Below are 23,984 nucleotides of genomic sequence, written 5' to 3'. Positions count from 1 at the left end.
AGAGTTTATCCTGGGGGTCACTGAGTCTGTGACTTTCTGGGACTGCCATGACTTCTGAAATGGCTGGTGTGGCTTAGGCCACTGCCCCCACCCCAGCAGGAGTTTGGGTGTGGGAGGGGGCTCAGGGCTGGGGCGCGAGAGCGGGTGAGGGCTCTGGGTGGCACTTACCTCAGGGGGGGCTCCCTGGAAGCAGCAACATCCCTCAGCTCCTGGTGGTGGTGCGGCCAGGCAGCTCTGCGCACTGCCTCCATCTGAAGGTATCGCTTCCACAGCTCCCATTGGCCATGGTTCTCAGCCAATGGAAGTTGCGGAGCTGGCGCTTGAGGCAGAGGCAGCATGCAGAGCTGCCTGGCCATGCCTCTGCCGAGGAGCTGAGGGAGGGGGATGTCACTCTTCCAGGGTGGAGTGAAGCCAGGTAGGGACCCCTGCCAACTGTCTTATACATGGTACACTGTCTACAGCTTATTAGAATGTGTTCGCTGTTTAATTCAATGTCCTTTACATACAGTTTTTAAAAGAACCTAGAAGTCTAAACCCCATTAGAGTCTCTGGACAGACATTTTTGCATTTCTCAAAAAAGAGTTAAAAAACAAATAAGAAAATGTACTGTATAGATCAGTGATGGGCCACCTGTAGCCCATCAAGATAATCTTATGGCGGGCCGCAAGACAGTTTGTTTACATTGACTGACAGTCCGCAGGCATGGCTGCCCACAGGTTCCAGTGGCCGCAGTTTGCTACTCCTGGCCAACGGGAGCTGGGGGAAGTGGCGCAGGCAGCTCCCGTTGGCCGTGAATGGTGAACTGTGGCAACTAGGAGCTGCAGGCGGCAGTGTCTGCGGACGGTCAGTCAATGTAAACAAACTGTCTCGCAGCCCGCCAGCGGATTACCCTGACAGGCCGCAGGTTGCCTACCACTGCTATAGATGGTATTTGACTCTAGTTAAGATGCATAATATTTTTGCTACTGGGGAAGTGTTCTCTTGGAAGGGTTGCAGGAAAAGGGAACATATTTACATAGAGTGGTTTTGTTTGGAATTAGTTGGTTTGGGGAGAAAATTATTAATGAGATTCATTTTATGACTAAATGCTGGCTTTCTAGAGATCCCCTGACCTTCTTACTTAATGCTCCAGTAAAGGATCTACATTTAAAACTGAACAAATTAATTTATTTTTTACTGTTAGCAACTAGACTCTGTATTGCACATTATTGGAAAAATTTGACTCCTCTTTCTGTGGTATAATAAAATACGGACTGTCCTTGTAATGGGCAAACTTTCACACCAAATACACAAGAGAAGTGCCAAAAAGAAGACAGATATTAAGAAACCTGGTCATTCTTTTTTAGCACACCCAGAGAACCAAGGCTCCTCAGCCAGCAAACCAGAATCGTTAGCCAGATGCTTTGAATATTATGTTGATCCCAAATAAATAATGTATGATTTAATATGTTAACATTTTATTATAACTTTGTCTTAATAAAAAGTTAAGAAAGAACAAAACCAAAACCCAGACAAATACAAGGCAATATTTGGTAATATATGCAGGAGGTAGCCCAGTGGCTAAACACTGAAATAGCATGAGTTTCATAGACACCCTGTCTACATTATAACCTTTATTAGCATGGTTGTTAGAAATTAACTTCTTTTAACCTACAGCATTGCAAGTGAATAGCATAAAACTTAGACATCAATAACTTAATAAGTGATTGAACAGATAGGTTTACTACAGGAACAAGACATTTTGGAGATAGCAGTTTGGTTCAGGTTTGTGAGAATGGTGTAATAATACTCCATGAAGTACTTTATTATTATTTTTTTTAAGACAAAACTGGCCTTGGAATTTTGCACTCTAAATAAAACAACTTACTCAAGAGTATGGAGCATGAAGTGGTTCTAAATTTCTTCCATAGTAAAACCTGTTAACTATGCAACAAAAACTCCAAACTTAACTGCTTTGCTAGAGATAATTTCTCTTGTCTGTCAAACTGACTAAACTGGTTAATAATTTTCTTTTTATTCTCTCCTAAACCAAAAAGCAATAATGGGTAAGAATGAACTTTATTGGTGAGGAGAACCCAGAACAGAATTAAAATAGTGAACTTAAAATTACCATGTTGAAAAGAAAAGAAAAAACCTTTGCAATCTATTAATGTAGTCAAAAGACTATTACAAAACTTTACAATTTAATTATTGGAAGATTACAGAACTGCTTCAGTGCTTTTGTACTGTGTTAAATAAGCTGTACATGCAAGGAGTAATAAATGAAATAGTTAATTTTACTGCATCCCTCAGGAACAGCAGTGGGGGTTACATTATTTAGAGCTCCAAATGGATCTGGGTTTATATGCAGTAATAAATCCTAACTACATTGTTAATTAACCCTGCCTCAAGCCCCATTTTGCCTTAGGGTTGAAAGACACAGTGACTAGTAGGATAACTCACCATTCATATTCTTAAAGATGTTGAGGATGGGGAGGATTTGACGATAATAGGGCACCAAGGCTTCCCCCACCATGTCAGCTGACACTACCAGGTGCTGGAGGACTTTGAGCGTGATGCAGATGACCTGTCGGTTACGAAGGTTTAATGCATCTGTGATGTAGAAAGACAGGCAGGCAGAAAGCAGAATTAATTTTTAGAATGTAAAAGGGAGGGAAAGAAGTCCTCTAATGGACAAATTTAATTAAACTATACTCTGTTGGGGATTGTAAGTGGGCCTTTATTAGCCCAGCTCTGAAAGATCCCAGAGATGATGGATTGTGGCCTCGACATTATAAAACACTGCCTTGTCTGATTGTTATTTGTTCCCACAACTTGTGCTGACTCCTCACTAACCCCAAGAATGCAGCTCATTATTCTCTCATGCTGCCTGTGTTACTAGTCTGGTCCAAATAAATAATAAAATAAATAAATTACAAAAAGAAATCCTCAGTAAGTATCACTGGGGCCAATGGTACTGCAAGACAACCTGTGAAGGCTGACAACAGACACATTCTAGTGCAACAATTAGCCTGTTTGTGAGTTTGCACCCATTTGTTTAGCTATCATTTTATTCATTTCAATGAACAATTCCTGCTATTCTGAGATCTAGTACAATGAGGCAAATGTCTGCAGGGAGGGGAAAAAAACCCTGTAGGCTTATTTTAAAAGACACACATTCTGATACGAAAAAAGAAAGATTCTGTGTTGCCTACTTGAGATTTTTTAGTAGTTGCAGCTGAATTTTCTCTTTGCTTTCAGTCTTATGACATTTCATAAATACCTTTTGTCTCAGTTCCTTCTTGGTTTTAATAACAGAAAATAAATGAGTTTGCTTTCCCTTTTTTATTTCAAAATGACTTATATTTGAAAAATACTTGTTGTTTTTGAAAAATTCCTCCTGTTATACTGCTTATTCCCAAAATTCCACATTTTGGGAGCAACTCCCACATATAATACTATAAAGTGAATGGGTCTGATTCTCCTCTGGTCTGCATGTTATGTAAATGTTTACACCTGTGCAAAGCCAATATAAAATGTTAGCTTTTTTCTTCTTACAAGAAATAAGACCAATATTTTTAAACAAAAATATTTCTGAAATAAGCTTGAAAAAATAATTGATGACACCACCTTTCATGACACAGATGTCAGTTAGATAAAACTATCATAACTGATATATTGTCTGTATACACTGTCAAGTGTTCATGAACTGCAGATCACACATTATTTGTAAATATTTGAAAAAAAATCAAAGTTTACTAGCATTTGTTGTTTTTCTAGAGCTGCCTCTGTGCATGCACACTAATGGCATTTAACATCTCTGGCATTGAGCTATGGAACTATATATGAAAGCCACATCCACTGTGGGATGCAGTAGTGCTCTCATGGTAAGATGACATCATCGACACTGTCTATAGAAGACAGTGCACACCTCAGCCTACTTCAGTTCCTTCTCCCTAGCCTGAGGAGTGCTGAAACACAAAGAATGCCTAGGAAGAGGAGAAGGTGGTTGGGTAGTGTGAATGCACAGAAACAACTCTTGAAGACTACCACTTACCAGTAAGTAACCTATATTTCTTCTTTTAAGGCCTCTGTGCATTCCCACTAACGGGAGATTAGCAAACAGTGCCCCCATCAGAGTATGGTGGGCAAGAAGTTCTAGGAAAAAATGGACTACAGCACTGCTCTATCAAATTGAGCACCAGTACACAATGCCAAGTCCAATAACTAGTGCTTAATGAAAAACGGACTGAACTCCATGTTGCTGCTTTGCAAAGCTCTTTCACGAGACTCCTCTGGTGAGCATGAGATCTGAGGAAGAAAATGGGAAGGGACATAGATTGTGACAGGTAAAAATCTGAGATAACTTTAGGCATAAAACAAGGGTGAGATCCCATGACAATTTTTTTTCTGTGTAGTACCACATAGGATGGAATGGCCATCCAGGCACTGAGCTCAGTAAACCTCCTTGCAGAGGAGATTAAGAACTCTGTTGTGATAGACAGATGTTCCAAGGGAGCCTGGGTCGGTGGCTCATAGGGAAGACACATAAGTGTAGTAAGTACTAGATTCAAGGCCTAGGTAGGAGGAAGGCATTAGTCCTTTCAGAAAACATGAAACTGTGGGGTGAGATAATATAGGATTATCCCTGACCAAGTTATGGTAAACCAATTTAGCTGCCAAATGACTCTTGAGGGAAGTTACTGCTAACCCCGGTGATTTCAAGTACAATAGATATTCTAAAATTGCAGGTATGCCCTCTTGTAATGGTATTAACTCTTTAGTTGTTGCGGAAAAGGACAAACTTTTGAGCTTCAGAGATCTTCCTCAGGTCAGGGGAAAATGTGAGGTGGATCACACTGTGAAGCATTAGGGTTTCACAAACAATGTAAGGGACCACTTAAAATGAAGTGGGCTATTAAGGGTTAACAGACAGTAGGTTATGTTACAAATTGTTGTAATGAACCAGTGCCTCTATTAAGTCCATGGTTTTTAATGTCCAGCGGAATTATGAATTTAAGGTCCCAGGCTTATCTTCTGAACATGTTTCATGGATTTCCTTTGAGGACAGGGACTGAGAGATCAGATATTTAGTTATCCCTACCTGAGTAAAAGTGAGGCTGTCATTGGCTCAGGGACCATTAGTGCAGATCATACAACCTCCTGCTGAGTGCTTCTGCCTATACATTCTCTTCCCTTGATTGGTGTACTGCTCTATGGTAAATATGATGGTGGATAAACCATAGCCACCATACACAGGAGTGTGTTGTGTTCCTCCCTGCGTGTTGATCTAATACCTGGCCACGGTATTGTCTGTAAGTACCTGTACTATTTGATGTTGTGTGGAAGGCCATTAGGACCTATCTCACCACTCTGAGTTCCAGGACACTGATGTGGAGTTTGGACACCAAAGTGTTCCACTGTCCATGTACACAGAGGTCCTGGCAATCAGCACCCCAACTGAGGCTGGAGGCATTTGTGGCGATTGTAACAGTGGCGATAGAAGACTGAACAGTTGCCCCTGGAGTACCTTGTCTCTGAACTTGCACAAGGGTAGCTGCTGAAACACTCCTTTTCAGGCTGTATACAATCAGTCTGTAATGACATACAACCTAAAATTAAAGGGGCCTCATTCTTAGGCAAGCAAAGGTTATTATATAAGTTGATGCGGTCATGAGACCCATAAGCTTTAGGAAAGTGTGTTTGCACAGGTTGATCCCTGCAAGTTTGCAGAAAGTATCTTATTTTCAGAAATCTATCTGCTAGGAGGAAGGCCCTCACCTGAGTGGAGTCCAGGACCAACCTGATAAAGGTGATTTGTAGGGTCACATGAGAACTTTTCCCAACTGATGAGCTCTAGAGACTGCAGAAGGTTTCAAATATATTAAGCTCCAGAAGAAAGACTGTTTAACAAGCTGGCCTTTAGTAGCCAAATTATCCTGGTAAGGGTATACGAATATGCCCTTGTGTCTGATGTGCTGCAACTACTGAAAGGCATTTTGCAAATACATCCAGTTCCGTGGCCAGACCAAATAGGAGTACATGAAATTGGAAGTGATTTTCTACCACACAAAATCAAAGGTACTTGATGTGGGTGAGTTTTATTACTACATGGAAGCAAATGTCCTACAAGTTAAGTGGTTCACACCAATTCCCCTTGAACAGAAATGGGATGATGTCTCCAGTGTTAGCATCCTGAACTTGGAAGTCTTTATGTACCCATTGAAGTTTCTGAGATCCAGGATGGGCCTTAGGCAATCCCCCTTCTTAGATTTTAGGAAACATCTGGCGTAAAACCCTTTCCCTTGCTATTGGTCCTCTACAGCACCCTTTTGAAGAAGGGAGCTTATATCTTCCAATAGGAGTTTTTCACAAGAGGGGTCCCAAAAGGAGGTTTGGGGGTGAGAGAAGAGTGGAGGAGGGCTGTATGAAACTGGATTATATAACCATTGTTTATGGTCTCCAATACCCAACAATCAAGATAATCTAAAAGAGCCTTCATGGACTCCTAAATAAAGGGCAACATGAGTAATTGAAGAGGATCCTTCCTAATATCTTTCTGTCCTGACAGTCTTTTTTGAAGGAAGGTGACGGGGCTCCTTTTGAATGGATCAGGAGCACGTGCATGGCTGGTTCTGAGAGGAACCCATGTTCCTCCAGAATGTTTTGAATTGAAGTAAGTGGAAAATGCTATTGTGTGATCAAGCAGTGGAAGCAAAGCTAATAGCTTTGATGGGTTTCCACAAAAAAGAGAAATTTATGGCACTGGAGGGACACACACCAGTGATGTGTCTACAAAACTGGAGTCTCAGATGGAGGCATGTGGGCCAAAGCTGGCATTGGCATCTGTAAGGAGTCCTTGAAGAAACCATGCCAGTGATAGAAAGAGAACAATGCCTCCTCTCTTATTCTTCTCCTAAGATACCCTTTGTGAGTTGGAATGCTACCTCTTCTCCTTTTTCCCTGTAGCAGAGTCACCAGAGATGTGGAAGCATGCCTTTCAGTTATGGCATCAACCAGTGTCAATTCTAATGGCTTCAAAGGAATTGTTCTTCCTGACAGTATTTCTGATATGTATCATGGTACTGGGGTGGACTGTCTAGATGGAGTTTGCAGTACTGGACAGTAATGAGTGGGAAGCTCAGTTGCTGTAGGTGTTAGCTTTTGAGGAGGTGGACCTTAGGGATGCCAATTTTGATCGGACGTATTCCTAGAGGTTTCATCATGACATAATATTTAATTAAAGAATAATCTTTAACTTCTGGAGACTATTACAATCCTGGAGGGTTGGCCACCCTAGCCTTAGGCCCAACATCAAGGGGGGTGCTGAGGCAGGAGTGTCAAGGTCAGTGTTACTCAAATTGAGGCTTGGGGGCTGGAAGTGGCTCTTTAATGTGTCTGCTGAGGCTCTTTGTAGCACATATTAAAACACTGAGATTTAATTATTAATCAAAGTTATTAACCAATCAGGATGCTTTTACTATGTTAATAACTAATTGCAATTGATAAAATAATAATACTTGGTCAGTCATTTTGAATCTAAGAACACAAGAATGGTCATATTGGGTCAGACCAATGGTCCATCTAGCCCCGTATCCTGTCTTCTGACAGTGGCCAATGCCAGGTGCTTCAGTGGAAATCAACAGAACAGGAAATCATCAAGTGATCCATCCCCTTTGCTGTGAGATCGTGTGTGTGTTGTATAAATAAAATATACACACACAAAAAATATTTCCTGTGTTATACTGTTTAAATATGAATATATAGTACTATAGCAAATAAAACAATGCATTCACACTACTGTAGCTCTTCTTCGTAATGTTGATCACTAACTTGCCTCCTGAACCACTGAGATCTGAGTATCACTGGTCTTTGTGCATCTTAAGCTTCTTTACAGAAGACCTCTGCACAGAAAGTGCACCTCAAAGTTTCCACAGGAATATCAGGATGATCGGGAGGCTTACCAAAGACAAATGTGCATATAGCCTGGCCTGAGCTGCCTGATCTTTTATGTCTAAGGAGTAAAAGCTAGGCAAATAGTGCAATGGGATACAATGTGCAATTTTCCCAAGCACACCAGGCACCAAATCCATGAGTCTGTCGCAGAGTAGATAGCTGATCATGTTGCACATCTTTTAAATCCTGTAGAGGTTTCAGGACCCAACATGATCTCAGAGATAACCAAAGGGCAAGAGTTCTAGCTAGCTAACTAACAAACTATTTGAAGACAACAGGCTAACCACCCTCAGAGACAGGAGAGGTAGTTCCATCAGCTATCAGCAGAGAAGGAATTGAGGTGGGCCAGGCAGCATGCTCCTGTATATAGACTTAGCCAATTATATCATCCTAATGAAAGAGTGCTACTGAACCCTCTTCCCCCCAGTGGATGTGGCTTGTCTATACAATTCCACAGCTCAGTGCTAGAGGTCCTGAGTCCCATTAGTGGGAATGCATAGAGGCCTTCAAAGAACTAAATTTTCAGTTCTGCTGCCATAACCTAGAATCATAAGCTAGGCTCAGAATTGCAATCAAAGTGGCAAAAAAATATTTAACATTGAATCTAACTGCAGGTGTCTATAGAACAGATTCATGAAAAAACTAAGGGAATACGTATCCTTTCAATTTGCATAGATACCTTCCTTAAATGCTAACTTTATTTCCATACATGCACAAAGTGTAGAATACATCCCTAACAGACAGTTCCATTAATAGAAAAGAGCTACACTTGTGAAACTCCTATTAATTTCAATCGTAGCAACACATATGCAGCAAAAGAAAGAATTGGCTTATGATGTCCACTGCCATGGTGATGGGTCTGGTATAAGAATTTGAATAGAATAGCATACACACACTCAAGCTTGGAGGCCCCTAAATTTTAGAAAACCGCAATGTGCAATAGGGAAATGCTTGTAAGTATCAAAAGTAAGATCAAGTTGCCTGTACAACTTTTATTACTAAACATTTATGCGTGGTATGCATAACCGCCTCGGCCAACTCTGGGCTGCATTATGCCAGGCACTATATAAAAATATAATTAGGGTCAGTATCTGCCCCAATATATCAATTAGGAACAGATGAAGTAAACCTGTTTAATTTCTTAATCTAGTAATTCTTTTCTGTGAATTACTGTCACTGCATTCTTCCACACTAACCAAAGGAGGAGGCATTCAACTGTAGTATCTGAAATAAGTGTGCCTCCACAGTGTCCACATATTCTGGAGAACTTAATGCTTTCTGAGGTTTGCCAGAACTGAAGGATTTGTGGAAGTGCTAGCAGCATTATATAGAGCCATGATGTCAATCTTAAAATGTCTGCAACAAGGCCTCTGTGACGGTGTTTGGACGAGACTCACTATATACTCCTCAAGGAGCTGAAGAAAATGTAAGCTATCAAAAGTACTCTTATTGAGAAAGCAACCTGAGCTATTGTCTCACGTTCTTGGAATCTGCTGAACAAGGTGGGACCCTTAGAGTTCTCAACAAAGCAAATAAGTCAATGACCAGTCTATTCTGACTGCTTGATAGTTAAAAGACATCCTTCCATTTCCTAATTGCTACTTAGAGGACTCCATTCCCTAATGGTAGGTAGCTTCTTTCTGCTCAGCATGCCTGCACTATACTAATTTGATTGTGGGATTCTGCTGAGCAGCAATTTTAGGAAGAAAGAAAGAACGAACTGTTTCCCATGTGTTTGTGGGGTGGATTACAATGAATTGTATTGTCCTATAATTGAAGATGGATGTAGTGCTATTTGACTGACTGACTTCTGCTTTGGCTGCACTTTTCTTCAGAAGGAGCTGCTCTGATACTACAGTGATAAGAACACAGATTAAGGGAGTCCCTATAATCTTTCCCATGGAAATACTTCAGTCTATGGATCCATACTTAAACTATGTAAATATTACAGGTTTTCCAACCTTTGTGAAACACTTTGGATTGTGCTATTTATCTAGTTAAGTTAGTTTTACTTCAGAAAATTTTGTAAGTGTTTTAATGAATCCCTCACAATTAACAATTTTTCTGAAGTTTACCGTAACTATGATAAAGCAATATTAAATAAAACAGAAGATAAATATTTGACTTTAAAATGGATAAGCCCAATTTTTCCTCCTCTACTTTTAAAGCAAAGTAATAGATATATCTGGATTTTTAAAGTACATTTGCAACACTGTTTCTTTTTAAGGGGTATATTCCAGTACTGTTACTTATTAAAATTAGTAAAAAACAACAAACAAAAAACCAGCAACCCTGAGTTCAATATATATAACAAAACAATTCACTGCAAATCTTCAGGGAAAGTTTTCAGTCATTACACTTTATTACTGGTAGCTGCAAGTTCAGAATTTTCAAATTCTCCATTAATCTAGTATTCATTTATTTGTTCCAAAATATATATTTGGGGGGGGTGATTGTTTTCTTTTGTTTTGTTTGTTAACTCACAGCTTGGCTAGATAAAAGCAATGCAGTTTGTTCATTCCCTGCTAGAAACTGTATTCCATTGTTCAACTCTTTTCTTTTTCCTTGAGCAATAGTTCCAACATCTGGGCGATAAAGATCTGGGAGACATCTATGTTGACATTTTGCTGTGGTCTAGCACTTTGGAGGCTCCTGTACCTCCTGTGTCAGTCTCGGATGTCAGATATTGTAAAATTCACGTCACTTTCTTTGGTATTAATAGGCTTCGTACACAAGTGAATGCAGCTAACATTCCCAACCCCTCCACCCCCCATACATTATAGAGTGGACCCTCTTGGAGATCTAGTTTTAATATATCAGACTAGATGTTTTTAATAAAGTTGATCAGGTTACAGCCCTTTTTTCCAGATAGAATACTGAGAACCTAGACATTGAAGAACTGAATTGGATTCTCCAATTTTCTATTTTCCTCTCAAAACATAACAAATTTGGTGATTTTTGATATTTTTAAGTATTTTAATAATTTGCTTCTTATTGCTTTGAGCTTCACTTTCCTCAGTTTAAAGCCACTTTTCAAAGGCACTTACCTGAGAATCCATATTAAAAAGCTTGTACTGACAATTTCTATTTTGTTTTCCTGCCTGTTGTAATAATTGGGCCTACAAATTTACCCTAATTGTGAGCTCAACTATAAAAAATAAGTAAAATTTCATAAAATGTCACAATAACCTATGTTGATTAAGAAAAGGTACAAAGGGAGAAAAAAAAATTAGTCCTAACAAAAAGGCCTAGTAATAGAACACAAAAACTGTTAAAATCATTCCTTGTAATCAAAAGGAGTTAAGAACCAAAAATGAACGAACTAAAATTGGTATGTCAAATTTTAGGCCTAATTGATGAATAAAATAACTAAAATTAAAAAAAGTGAATGGACTATTCCTCCCACCACTCCCCTTTTGGGGTTCACAAAAAGAGATTTTCAGGGAAAAACATGGATGAAGGCTACTACAATACTGTCTAACTAAAAGACAAACAAAGGGGAAGGAGAGGGCTTCTTTATCATAGCTGTCACCCTCCCCATCTCCTGGGACACTGGACTGTCTTCATCCCAAACCTGAATGATGTGCTGACCAGACCAGACCAGACCAAAGAGAGAAAGATAGATATCACCACCTCCAATAGATCCATTTGAATCCCAACCATCTTCTGGAATGTGAGACTTTGTCTCCTCCCACTATCCTGCAGTGTGTTCTTTTCTTTCTCTCTTACTTTCTTTTCTATCTCTCCTTTTTCCTTCTGTCTAATAAAGTCTTGCTTAGTCAGCCAAGACTGTATCTTTTGTAACCCTGCTGTAAGACTGTGACCAGAAAGGTGGCTAAATGCAATTCCCTAAACAGCCCAATGTTGGCACAAGTTTGCCAGGTCTTGGAGTGGCTGATAAGACCATGTGCTGAGCCTGTGTTTTTCCAGCAGTGAGGTTGCGAGTGCAAGTCAACACAAGAGACAGAAGCTGCATTTTCTATCTTTGCTGTCAAACAAGAGTTTTCTCCTTCTAAAAGCTCTCTCCTGCTAAAGGAAAAGTGAAGAAGGGGAATCGTTAAAAATAAAACCCTTTAGTACTTTACATTACAAGTGTTCCAATGGCTTTTCCTTCTTTTCTGTACCTTTAATAAAAAAAGTTAAGACGTACAATGGTGTGTTTGCCATCATACTAAGCAGGCTAAAATCACTGTATACCAAATGCTGAACCTTGTTTAAAACTGTTTAATGTTGGACAGTGGACTGGGTCACGTTAACACTTTTGACTCTTTGGGCCTGTGTATTCCATCTAAATTAATACAACATTCTCAAGACCAAAGACTGAAACCTGTCTCGTTTTGCATTCCTTACCTCCCACATAGTGGTCGAAGCAGCATTTGTTTTAGCAGATTCTTTGCCTTAAGCAGAGTTCTCCTCTATAAGAGTGGGACTAAATGATGTAGATCAGTTCTTCTGCAGGGTAACGAGCCCAAGGAGCAAAGAAACTTCTATTATTGTGGCATACTTAATTTTGTTGATTTTAAACCTCAAGGACTTACTATCTTAGATATTACAATCTAACTTCATTAAATAGTGGAAATTCATAAAAAAGTAAAGTTTAAAAAGCAAATGATACATAACCTCTGAAAAATGCATTTGCTCATGCTTGCATCTCCTCCCCTACTCATAGCACTTTTCAGCACAAAACACTCACACTAAGAAAGTATGCCAATTTTATATATGAGTAAACTGAGGCACAGAAATGCTAAGGTCATACAGTGAATTATTGACCAAGCTGGGAACAAAATTCGAGCCCTGATCCAGCAAAACACTTAAGAATATGAGTAGTCCCCATTAACTTCAGTTACATACATATCTAATTGCATTGATGGATCAATGGCTATGATTTCTGACTCTCAGGGTATGTCTACACTGCAATTAGACACGGCTGGCTTGTGACAGCTGATCAGGCTCATGGGACTTAGGCTGCAGGACTGTTTAGCTGCAATGTAGACATTCAGACTTTGGCTGCAGCCCCAGCTCTAGGACCCTCCCACCTTGCAGAATCCTGGAGTCTAAGCTCCAACAGCTTTCAGCTCAAGCCCTGTTAGTAACAAGTTAGCTGGCATGGGCCAGCCATGGGTTTTTAGTTGCAATGTAGATATATCCTCAGTCCCTACCACCAAGACAGTACTCACGTCCCAACAGCAATATCTTGAATGATTTCAATAAGGCCGTTACTCCTTCCCTATTTATTACCTGGATAATCCTTCCTGTAGCATTTCTGTTAACTTTTCAAAAAGTAAACAAGTGTGCTTTATAGCATCCAAAGAGGGCCAGATGTAGGAAGGGGCGTCAACCCCTCCTCTTCCAAAGCTGGGAAAATGTTCATGTACACAAACTGTTTAATACAGAAAGCAGAATATTGTACAAAGCTAATTTTCCATAAGTTTAAAAAATGATTAAGCTTTCTTTGTTCTCCTTCCCTTTTCCATCTGATTTCTTGCTTTCCTCTCTAACTTGCTGAATTTTTTTCCAGTCTTTTTCCATGTTTTCCCTGAGGCTAATCTCTTTTTCCTGATTTGGCCTCCTCCCACCTCCCCCATTCATGTGTTTCAATGCTTTCTCTCCTCCTCTCCCCTTTTGTCCCTATTTTCCTGCAATTACCTCTCCCCCCTTTTATTTCTACCACACAAAGTCCTCTTTCCACTCTATTTCTAACCTCAGCCCTCATAAGTATTAAAGGTTGATTGAATGACACAGTTAATTTTCAGATTTCACCCTCCAAATGTGGGTGAGATGACAGTTTTGGATGAAGCTTTTCCTATGGAACAGGTCAGGTAGTTTTGTAGTGGTTAGACGATGGAAGTAAATTTAAGATAGGAGGTAATAAGAAAAAAAAACCCTACAATATCTAGAAATGCTGAAGTAACATTTTCTGAGCTGCAGAATCCAATCTAAGCCTGGTAATTGCCAACATACTTTTTTTTCCAGCTATTGGATGTAAATGCTTCAATATTTCAGAATCAGGAAACAAACAAAAATCAAAGACTTTTGCTCTCTTTGAATGCAAGTCACGTCTTCAAAAAAGAGGATGTGTTCAGAATTAGTCTTCAGTCTCTGATTTTAATAGAGTCAGCATTTTTTTTCTTTAGGACTATAGTTAATAAACAGAAAGATGTCAATTTATTAAAGGTATAATTTATTGGAGGGTAAAAATGTCCAGTCAAGGAGGGTAGATCTATGAGATTGAGCACATTGCATAAATATGGTTTAAGCTTTCTGTAAAAGAGGGAGGTTTACAATATCACCAAGCTACTCAATAATGTGAAGATATCCAAGGGAAAATAATACTACAGTGCAAATCCACTTTTAGTAGTGGCTAACAGTAATAACTACAGCCTCACGTGCTTTATGCAACAGTGACCCTGATTTAATACTAAATTTAAAATAACTATATTATTGCCCGTGAAATGAACCAACATTTTACAAATCAATACAATGGGGAGTCAGAGGAAACAATCACATTAATTCAGAGATCTATGAGGACATTAGAAATGACTCTGTAGGTCAGATTATGGAGGACTGTTCAGCTCTTTTCTCACACATTTCTCTATATCTAAAAACTATAAAAAGCTATTTTTCCTTAGCGAAATTGAGTTTCAGCAAAGCTTAAGATATCCTTGATTTAGCCTGTCACAGCAGAAAAGTTTGAGCATGGTAACACAGCCTCTCAGACTGAAATTCCATGGCTGTTTGAGATGGAACTGGTTCACTTCTACCTCAATCAGCAATGTTACTCTTCTAAATGAAATTGTGTTGTACCAGTATTTCCATCTAAGTTACATTTTTAAAAAGCAATATGAATTCTGTTGTACAATAAAATATCTAATACAAAGACTGAGCTTCTCAGGCATTTACAGAACATCTAAAGTGGACTATACATGGGTGCAGTTACTGCTTCTTAAAGAACAGTCCACATGCATTACATTTTTGTACATTATTATTCAAATGTTATTTGTAATTCATTCTGGCTAATCTAAGATTTAAAGCAACAATTTTGAAACAGAATAGCTATCAAAAAGGAATTTTACATACTCCTTTAATGATTAGATAGGAATCTAAAACACTAGCTTTCCATTGCTAAGTAAAGGGCGAAAGATTTATACGAACTGAAGAGAATACTACAATAGCCATCCAGTTTTGTTCTATCCTTGGCTGCCCATGGCCACTAGGGGCCATGCTGCAGCTGACTGTAAGTTAGTGAAACCTCAGGGCAACTGTAACTGAAAATAAGGAAACACAAATATTGCTTAAAGGCAGGTTTGTCCCCCCTCTCTGTGCCAAACACTGGAACAAAGTAATTGAGAATCAGGGTTTTTGCAGTACTATTTTAATTATACCCTGAATAAAAATGGATACAAATTGGGAACTCATATTGGATTCAAAGCTCTCATGGTATATTTTTGTTTTGGTCAGATGGTCTTTCTAGGGCACAGTCCAGAGATGTGTGAAATTTGGATTGTATTCCTATCTCTGCCACACTTTGTGACCCGAGGCGAGATTAATCTTTTTCCACTTCTCTTTCTCCATCGGTAATATGAAGATCAAAATATTCTCCTGCCTCATAAGTGTGAAGATATTCCACTATGTATTATGCATCAAAACTTGCACAGTAATTCTGCAAGATATTTTTGTGAAATTATTCCAGAGATTCAGGGGACCTAAATTTGGAATGAAGAATTTGAGTTTTTCTATCAGATGAAGGGACAATTATTCCAGTGTGACTTTGTGAAATGTACTCATCATCATCAAACGCAGAGATGGAAAAGACTCATTTGCAGTGCTTGAGTCCTGCTGGAATGCTCTAGGATACTATTCCACTACTTTTTTGGGGAGTGGGAATGGCACATTATGGCAGTTCCAGTACCTGTGTTCCATCACTTCTTGAGTGAAGCACTCACCCACTGCTCATTTGGTCAACTTGTCCATCTCGTGGCCAACTCAGGAAAATTCCCTGCAGCATATTCTCAAATGCTTGATCCATTTCCAGTCTAAATGATTAATGCAATGGGACTTTCTCCACTTCCCTTGGAAGATAATGAAGGGTCTACAGCCTTCATTTTAGGAAACTTTTCCTGATATTCTTTTAGTTGGATGATATCACTAGTAGGTGTATCAATTTTGAATACCTTTAAATAATTTGTTTTACCTTGTTTTTATACCCATCAAACACTGAACTGTGTCTTCCTATTTAGTCACTGCAAGATGATATATTTTAATCTTTTCTGTTTTGAATTTTTTCCATGTTGTTGAATTATTGTTATAAGATGTTTATAAAAATTTTTTTACAAGGAGTTTGGACAGACCGTCTTTCAAAGGTGTGAAATGATGAAAGGCAATTATATCTGTACCTAATCTCCATTCATCCATATTATTTTAATCCTGTGTCATGCATTAGAGTAATAAATTGATTCAAATTTTTGCTATTACTATCTTGCTTATCTTCAGCCATTGCCTAGCTATACTATTGGAAAGAAATTGTTATAATAAAGTTTGCGGATGACACGAAGCTGGGGGGTATTGCTAACACGGAGAAGGACCGGGATACTATTCAGGAAGATCTGGACCACCTTGTACACTGGAGTAATAGTAATAGGATGAAATATAATAGTGAAAAGTGCAAGGTCATGCACTTAGGGATTAATAATAAGAATTTTAGATATACGTTGGGGACGCATCAGTTGGAAGCGACGGAGGAGGAGAAGGACCTTGGGGTATTGGTTGATAGCAGGATGACTATGAGCCGCCAATGTGATATGGCTGTTAAAAAAGCAAATGCGGTTTTAGGATGCATCAGGCGAGGTATTTCCAGCAAGGAGAAGGAGGTGTTAGTGCCGTTATATACGGCGCTGGTGAGACCCCACCTGGAATATTGTGTGCAGTTCTGGTGTCCCATGTTTAAGAAGGATGAATTCAAACTGGAACAGGTTCAGAGACGGGCTACTAGGATGATCCGAGGAATGGAAAATCTGCCTTATGAAAGGAGACTCAAAGAGCTTGGCTTGTTTAGCCTGGCCAAAAGAAGGCTCCGGGGGGATATGCTTGCTCTATATAAATATATCAGGGGGATTAACGTTAGGGAGGGAGAGGAATTATTTAAGTTTAGTACTAATGTAGGCACGAGGACGAATGGGTACAAACTGGATATTAGGAAGTTTAGACTTGAAATTAGACGAAGGTTTCTAACCATTAGGGGAGTGAAGTTCTGGAACAGCCTTCCGAGGGAAGTAGTGGGGGCAAAAGACTTATCTGGCTTTAAGACTAAGCTTGATAAGTATATGGAGGGGATGTTATGATGGGATAGTTTAATTTGGGCAATTGATTTTGGCTTATCGGCAGATAAGTCTGCTCAATGGTCTGTGAGGGGATGTTGGATGGGATGGGAACTGAGTTACTGCAGAGAATTCTTTCTTGGGTGCTGGCTGGTGAGTCTTGCCCACATGCTCAGGGTTTAGCTGATCGCCATATTTGGGGTCGGGAAGGAATTTTCCTCCAGGGCGGATTGGCAGAGGCCCTGGAGGTTTTTCGCCTTCCTCTGCAGCGTGGGGCATGGGTCGCTTGCTGGTGGATTCCCTGCAGCTTGAGGTCTTCAAATCTCAATTTTGAGGATTTCAATAACTCAGTCATGGGTTCGGGGTTGTTATAAATGTGTATGGGCAGGGTTTTGTGGCCTGCCTTGTGCAGGAGGTCATACTAGATGATCATATTGGTCCCTTCTGACCTATGAGTCTATGAGTCTATGAGTCTATGAAGGAAGTGATTTTCATATGCTGATTAATATTTTTCAGCTTGGGTTTGTACTAGTCAAAATTATGAACTGTGTTAAGCAAGAACATGTAGGGCAGGAGAAGGATAAATTGCTCTTTAAAAGCATTACAAATATGATACAGTATTTCTATGCCACATTTTAAATGTCTTTTAGAAAGCAGCCCTTCACGAGTATTCTTCTTTGATACACTTGAGGGAGGGAAAACTTTTTATAAAAGTCTCTATTTATAGACTTTTTGTCTCTCTCCCACTCCCAAAAATATGCTCTTGCCTAACAATCTTCTTTACCGTATTGCCACTGGGAGAAAAAGAGTAAAACAAATGGAGTGATCTAGGAGACAGCTGATTAGTCAGATATAACTCACCGCTGAGGACACTTGAGAGACTGCAGTGAGTTCAAAAGACAACTAAGTTTATTGTGGAGGGAGCAGCATCACACAAATCTATGCTGTAACTACAGTACATACTCATAGCAAATTTAAAGTGTATTATAGGTATCTACTCTATTTGCCTGGGAGGACAATGGCCTTTTTGAATTAATGTTGGTATTAATGAAGGAGAAAGCCCTTCTTAGTAAAAGATATATGGACTCCACAATTTTTAAAACTGATAAAAGGAATAAAAATGAAATGACTGTACACAAATAAAATTGAAAACAAAGCAAATAAACTAGTATGTTCATGAATGTTTTCAACTTGCCAAAATTATGATACTGTTTAAAAGGTTCTCTCAGTCCCACATATGTATTTATATGTTGATATCTCTCTATAAGGCAGAAAATTGTGTAGTAGATTAAGCTACTGTGTAGTCACTTTAAAGTAAAGTGGGTCTGCAGTCCCCACAGGATTCTGTTAAGTCCTGACTATGGAGCTTGCAGCCATCGTGTTAAGAGTCTCCTTCTTGCAGATGCTTTCACAGTTTCAAGAAGCTTCATGTTTTATTACTAAAAACATACTTGAATGTTTCCTATATTCAAATATATCTTGATAACCAACAATATAATTTTAAATACTTAATAAAAATTAAAAAATGACAAAACTGCTCACTTAATAGCCTCTCTCCTCAAACAGAGGAACTAAAAGATAATTATGAAAACCCTCTAATTCCTTCAGGGGCCTGAATCACCTTGCACTTAGTTCCTACAGTACTGTGTCACTTTTAAAACGATTGCTCCTGTTGACATTTTGAAATTATATCACCTCAAACAAAATCTATGAGTACATTAAAATACAGCCAGAGTTTGTTTAATCTTTTTTTAAAAGGAGAATATTAAGGTGAGTAAAAGACCAATCCTGTCCTTAAAATACACATTTTGATATTATTAGGTCCCAACTAAATGGTCTCCTCTTCTTCTTGTTCCCAGAGTTCTGCTTGACTTAGTTCGTCCTGCAGTATTCTAGAAGTGAATCTACTCCACGGCGGCTCTCTGTTCACCCAGATGCTGAATGAATCTTCTCCACAAAAAAAGCCAGATAACAATTTCATGTTACTGCCTTTCTGACTGAACAATCAAGGTATCACTTTAAGACCGGAGACAAAAGAGAAGCTTCTACTTTCACTCTAAGGCTCTGTCTACATAGAGAAATTCTGAGCTTCCCCATGTAATATACATTTGCTTAACTAAGGGTATGTCTACACTATGAAATTAGGTCAATTTTATAGAAGTCAATTTTTAGAAACCAATTTTATACAGTCAATTGTGTATGTCCTCACTAAGCACATTAAGTCGGCAGAGTGCTTCCTCACTACCATGGCTAGCATTGACTTACAGAGCGGTGCACTGTGGGTAGCTGTCTCACAGTTCCCACAGTCTCTGCTGATCATTGGAATTCTGGGTTAAGCTCCCAATGCCTGATGGGGCAAAAACATTGTCACTGGTGGTTTTGGGTATATGTCAGCAGGCCCACCCTCCCTCTGTGAAAGCAATGGCACACAATCATTTCATGCCTTTTTTCCGGGGTTACCCATGCAGATGCCATACCATGGCAAGCATGGAACCCACTCGGCTCACCATCACCATACGTCTCCTGAGTGACGCTGGCAGATGCGGTACAGCATTGCTACACAGCAGCAGCTCCTTGCCTTCGCGGCAGACAGTGCAGTAGGACTGATAGCTGTTGTATATGTCTCCTGGGTGCTTCTGGCAGACCTTGGTGAGGTCGATCGGGGCGCCTGGACAGATATGGCTATCCTCCTCCTAGAGCACCGAATGGGAGCCAGAGACTCCAGGTCATTCTCTTCTTTACGTTTTGCCTCATGGAGATTCAGTCCTGCCTGGAATATCATGTGAGCTGGAGGCTTCTGCCTCAGGCTGCTCTCCCAGCCTGCAGCACCGTGCAGTTGCACTTATCCCAGCCTATCCCTTGCTCCCATGGCTCATGAAGCCTGGACAGTAGTAAGGAGCAGTTCAACTATAGGCTGAGCAAGTGCAGAATGGTGGTAGAATGTGCATTTGGATGTTTAAAAGCTCTTTGGTGATGTTTGCTCACTAGGTCAGACCTCAGCACAACCAACATTCCCATTAAAAGCAGCAGAGAATCCTGTGGCACCTTATAGACTAACAGACGTTTTGGAGCATGAGCTTTCGTGGGTGAATACCCACTTCATCAGACGCAGGTAGTGGAAGGTGCCACAGGATTCTCTGCTGCTTTTACAGATCCAGACTAACACGGCTACCCCTCTGATACTTGACATTCCCATTGTTATTGCTGCTTGCTGTGTGCTCCATAATATCTGTGAGTAAGCAGGAGACATGCGGGGTCGGAGGTTGAAGCAAATCGCCTGGTGTCCGATTTTGAGCAGCCAGACACCAGGGCAATTAAAAGAGCAGAGCAAGGCGTGCTACACATCAAAAAGGCTTTGAAAACCAGTTTCATGACTGTCCAGACATTGGTATGACAGTTGTGTGTGCTTCTCTTTGATGCAAACCCACCTCCTTTGTTGATTTTAATTCCCTGTAAGCCACCACCCTCCCCACTTCAAAATAAAGTAACTATTATTTTGAAACCATGCATTCTTTCTTTAGTAATTAAAAAAAAATGAGCTAACAGACAAGGTAGCCTAGGTGGGGTGGAGGAGGAGGGAAGGAGAAGGCCACATTGCTTATTGTAGCCACACTAAAAATCAAACTGTTTGAATGACAGCCTTCTGTTGCTTTGGCCATCCTCTGGAGTGGAGTGGTTGGGTCCCAGAGCCTCCCCTCTCCCCTGCATTCTTGGGCATCTGGGTGAGGAGGCTATGAAACATGGGGAGGAGGGTAGGCGGTTATACAGTGGATGCAGCGGGGGTCTGGGCTCTTGTTGGATTTCCTGCAGTTCCAACAGACACTTCATCATGTCCGTTTGCTCCCCTATTAGCCTCAGCATCGTGTCCTCCCTCCGCTCTTCGCACTCACTTAATTCTTTCCTGGCCTCTGCCATTGAATGCCTCCATGCATGAAGCTGTTTCCTATCAGTGTGGGTGGATGGCATGAGCTTGGAAAATATGTCATTGCGAGTGCGTTTTTCTCACCTTCTAATCTGTGATAACGTCAGGGATGGAGATGATAGGGGGAACGTAGAAACATTCTATGCTCTATGATTCTGGGGGGACTGTACGGTCACCTGTGACGCTAAGTGCTGAGTTCATCACACTGACCAAACAGGAAATGAAATTCAAAAGTTCCCAGGGCTTTTCCTGTGTACCTGGTTAGTGCATTGGAGTTCAAAGTGCTGTCCAGAGCAGTAACAATGGAGCACTCTGGGATAGCTCCCAGAGGCCAATACCATCGATTTGCATCCACACTAACCTAAATTCAACCCAGAAAGGTTGATTTTAGCGCTACTCCCCTCACTGGGGAGAACTACAGAAGTCGATTTTAACAGCCCTTTAAGTCGACAGAAGGAGGCTGGTTGTGTGGACCCATTCATATTAAAATCGACCTAACGCGGCTAAATTTGACCTAACCCCGTAGTGTAGACCAGGGCTAAGGGACTAGTTATTGCTCAACATTTCCATGTGGGAGAACTCTGGTTGAGGTTCTGATCCCATCCTTCTGTACAGTGGAGACAACAGCTGAGTGAGGAGGACTGTTTTATTGTTTATTGGCAGTAATGACTTTGGTCAATAAAGGAAAGGTGCTGATGGAATTTCAAAAGAATTTTGGTTGGAAGGTTGAATACAATAAGAATCTTTGCAGAAGTCAAAGTGCATGCTAGAAGGTGAAGGATGATGCAGAGGAGTAGTCTGCTCATCTAATGGGCTGAAGAAACAGAAAAGGGCAAAATAAATAAATGTATACTTAGAAGATGTTGTGTTTACAATGAAATGAGTTTCAACAGCATTCTACCCGAAGCTATATGACTTTCTAACTTTCATACTGCATTTCAATAAAGATCTGTTTTTGAAACTGTAAACACTTGCAAAAGGAATATTTTGTAACACAACCAATATTGCAAATGAGGCATCCTTGAGACAAACAGTAGCCCAAATTTAGACATGTTGATGAGGAATGTGATGGGACTGGAGGGAACGAGGGGGAATGGTGCGTATAAGTAGAAGCGGAAGTCTAGTTAATACAACTGTAAAAAAAAAAAATTCCACAACCTTTTTCTATTTTCTCATGTCTTTTGAGAAGAGCTATTTTATAAAATAGATGGATATATTTAATAAATATAATAAAATCAAATAAAAGCTTCATTTCACTTTTCTAAATATCAAGATCCACACTGTAATAAGAAAAATACATTCCAGACAGCACATTTCTCTGGGATAGCTACAGATATTAGGTGACTGAAGGCACAAGCCTTCTGGCCCCATACCTCAAAATTTACTCAGGTTTCCAATAATCTCCTAGAAATGCACAACCTGTCGTATTTTATTGCTTAATTAGCTACTTGTCAAAAAGTTACACTATATACATTCATTTCTGGGTTCTCTACATACTCACTCACTTTTTATTGGGATAATGAGCTGAGGAATGACTGGAAGAATCTTGTTTCCCCCATGTTCCAGCATGTCATGGATTCCTTGCCGAGCAAAAAACTCATAAGGAAATGTCATTTCACAAAGCCCATCAAAAAACAGAGGCAGATAGTGATGATAGTCCAGTTTCTCAATCTCCACCTGAGAATGCACACAGAACAAACAAATAGACAGACAGAATGAAGGTGACTGATATACTTTTATGTAGGGTGACCAGATGTCCTGATTTTATATGGACAGTCCCAATATTCAGAGCTTTGTCTAATATGGGCACCTGCTACCCCCCTTCCCTATCCTGATTTTTCATACTTTCTATCTGGTCACCCTAACTTCATGCCACATTCACAAGGCATTTTAATAACCAATAATAAGGTCAGTGTGTCACAGTAGGATATCACCATCTCTCCAGTATGGGATTTGGCACGATGCTGAAATTCTTAAGTCCTTAACCACTAGATTTAAAGTGGAGACCTAAGAACCACCTGCTCCTGGACCCTTTTTGGTACTGTTGCCACTCAAAATCATCTTTTGTCAGTCTTTTCCAGACTCTCATAAAATGCATGTGTCTAAAACCAATATATGAATATTCTGGTAAAGTTAGGACCATATTCCATTATCTTTGCTCATGATAAATAGGACCTTACAGTATGTATAGTTCCCCTGATTCCCGTGGGACTTCTTATAGAAAAAAGGACTTCTTATTTTGAGTAACAATGGCAAAATCCAGCCTTAATATATTAACTTCAGATGCAAAATGGATCAAATAAAATCTGTCTGATCAATAAAAAAAATCATAGTTTTACAGGAATGCAATATATGTACAGTTTACAGTTCCCTAGAATATTGTCCTCATTTTAATTTAGTAAGGGATTAAGAGCAATAACAGTTTAAGAGAAAGTTATTGAGAATCCTACCTATTTCAGTTGTCCTTTGAATGCGTCTGAAGTTTGAGAGTATCCTGGTGGAGCAATAGCCTTACCACCTGTGGTGTTTTTAGAAGGAGGTGGTATTCTCTAAAATAATCAGACTTTTCTGCCTTTTATTTCTGTCACCCCATCAGAGGCCTGGTGCTGCAGACTCTCTCTAGCCGAAGAGGACCAGGCTAGAGGCTACATCCCCAGATCTGTTAATGCCATTCTGAGCATAGATAAGAAAGCTGCTTCACCACTGATGCACTTGCTCTCCCCAGAGATGGGGCGTATTGACTTCAAAGTGCTCCTAGGTCCTACTGGCTCATGAAACGACAGACTGAGCTTGGGGCTGTGTTATTTTTACAT

The 23,984-nt window shown here is 39.9% G+C and overlaps 1 protein-coding gene across 3 annotated transcripts in view; it reads right to left on the bottom strand.

Annotated features, from left to right (window-relative positions):
• Positions 1–23,984, bottom strand: part of PACRG (parkin coregulated) — a 468,057-nt gene that overhangs the window by 142,702 nt on the left and 301,371 nt on the right. For 2 of the 3 annotated variants that reach the window (XM_075064095.1, XM_075064096.1), the window contains 2 exons: positions 22,677–22,848; positions 2,443–2,592 (listed from right to left, as the gene is read on the bottom strand). In XM_075064095.1, the coding sequence (XP_074920196.1) occupies positions 2,443–2,592; positions 22,677–22,848 (322 nt within the window). The remainder of the gene's footprint in view (positions 1–2,442; positions 2,593–22,676; positions 22,849–23,984) is intronic. The other variant, XM_075064098.1, reaches the window with a different exon arrangement.

The sequence above is a fragment of the Chelonoidis abingdonii genome, chromosome 3, assembly GCF_003597395.2.
Source record: "Chelonoidis abingdonii isolate Lonesome George chromosome 3, CheloAbing_2.0, whole genome shotgun sequence".
Taxonomy (NCBI): Eukaryota; Metazoa; Chordata; order Testudines; family Testudinidae; genus Chelonoidis; species Chelonoidis abingdonii.
Note: the sequence above shows the minus strand (reverse complement) of the source record. Positions and strands in the feature narration are given on the sequence as shown.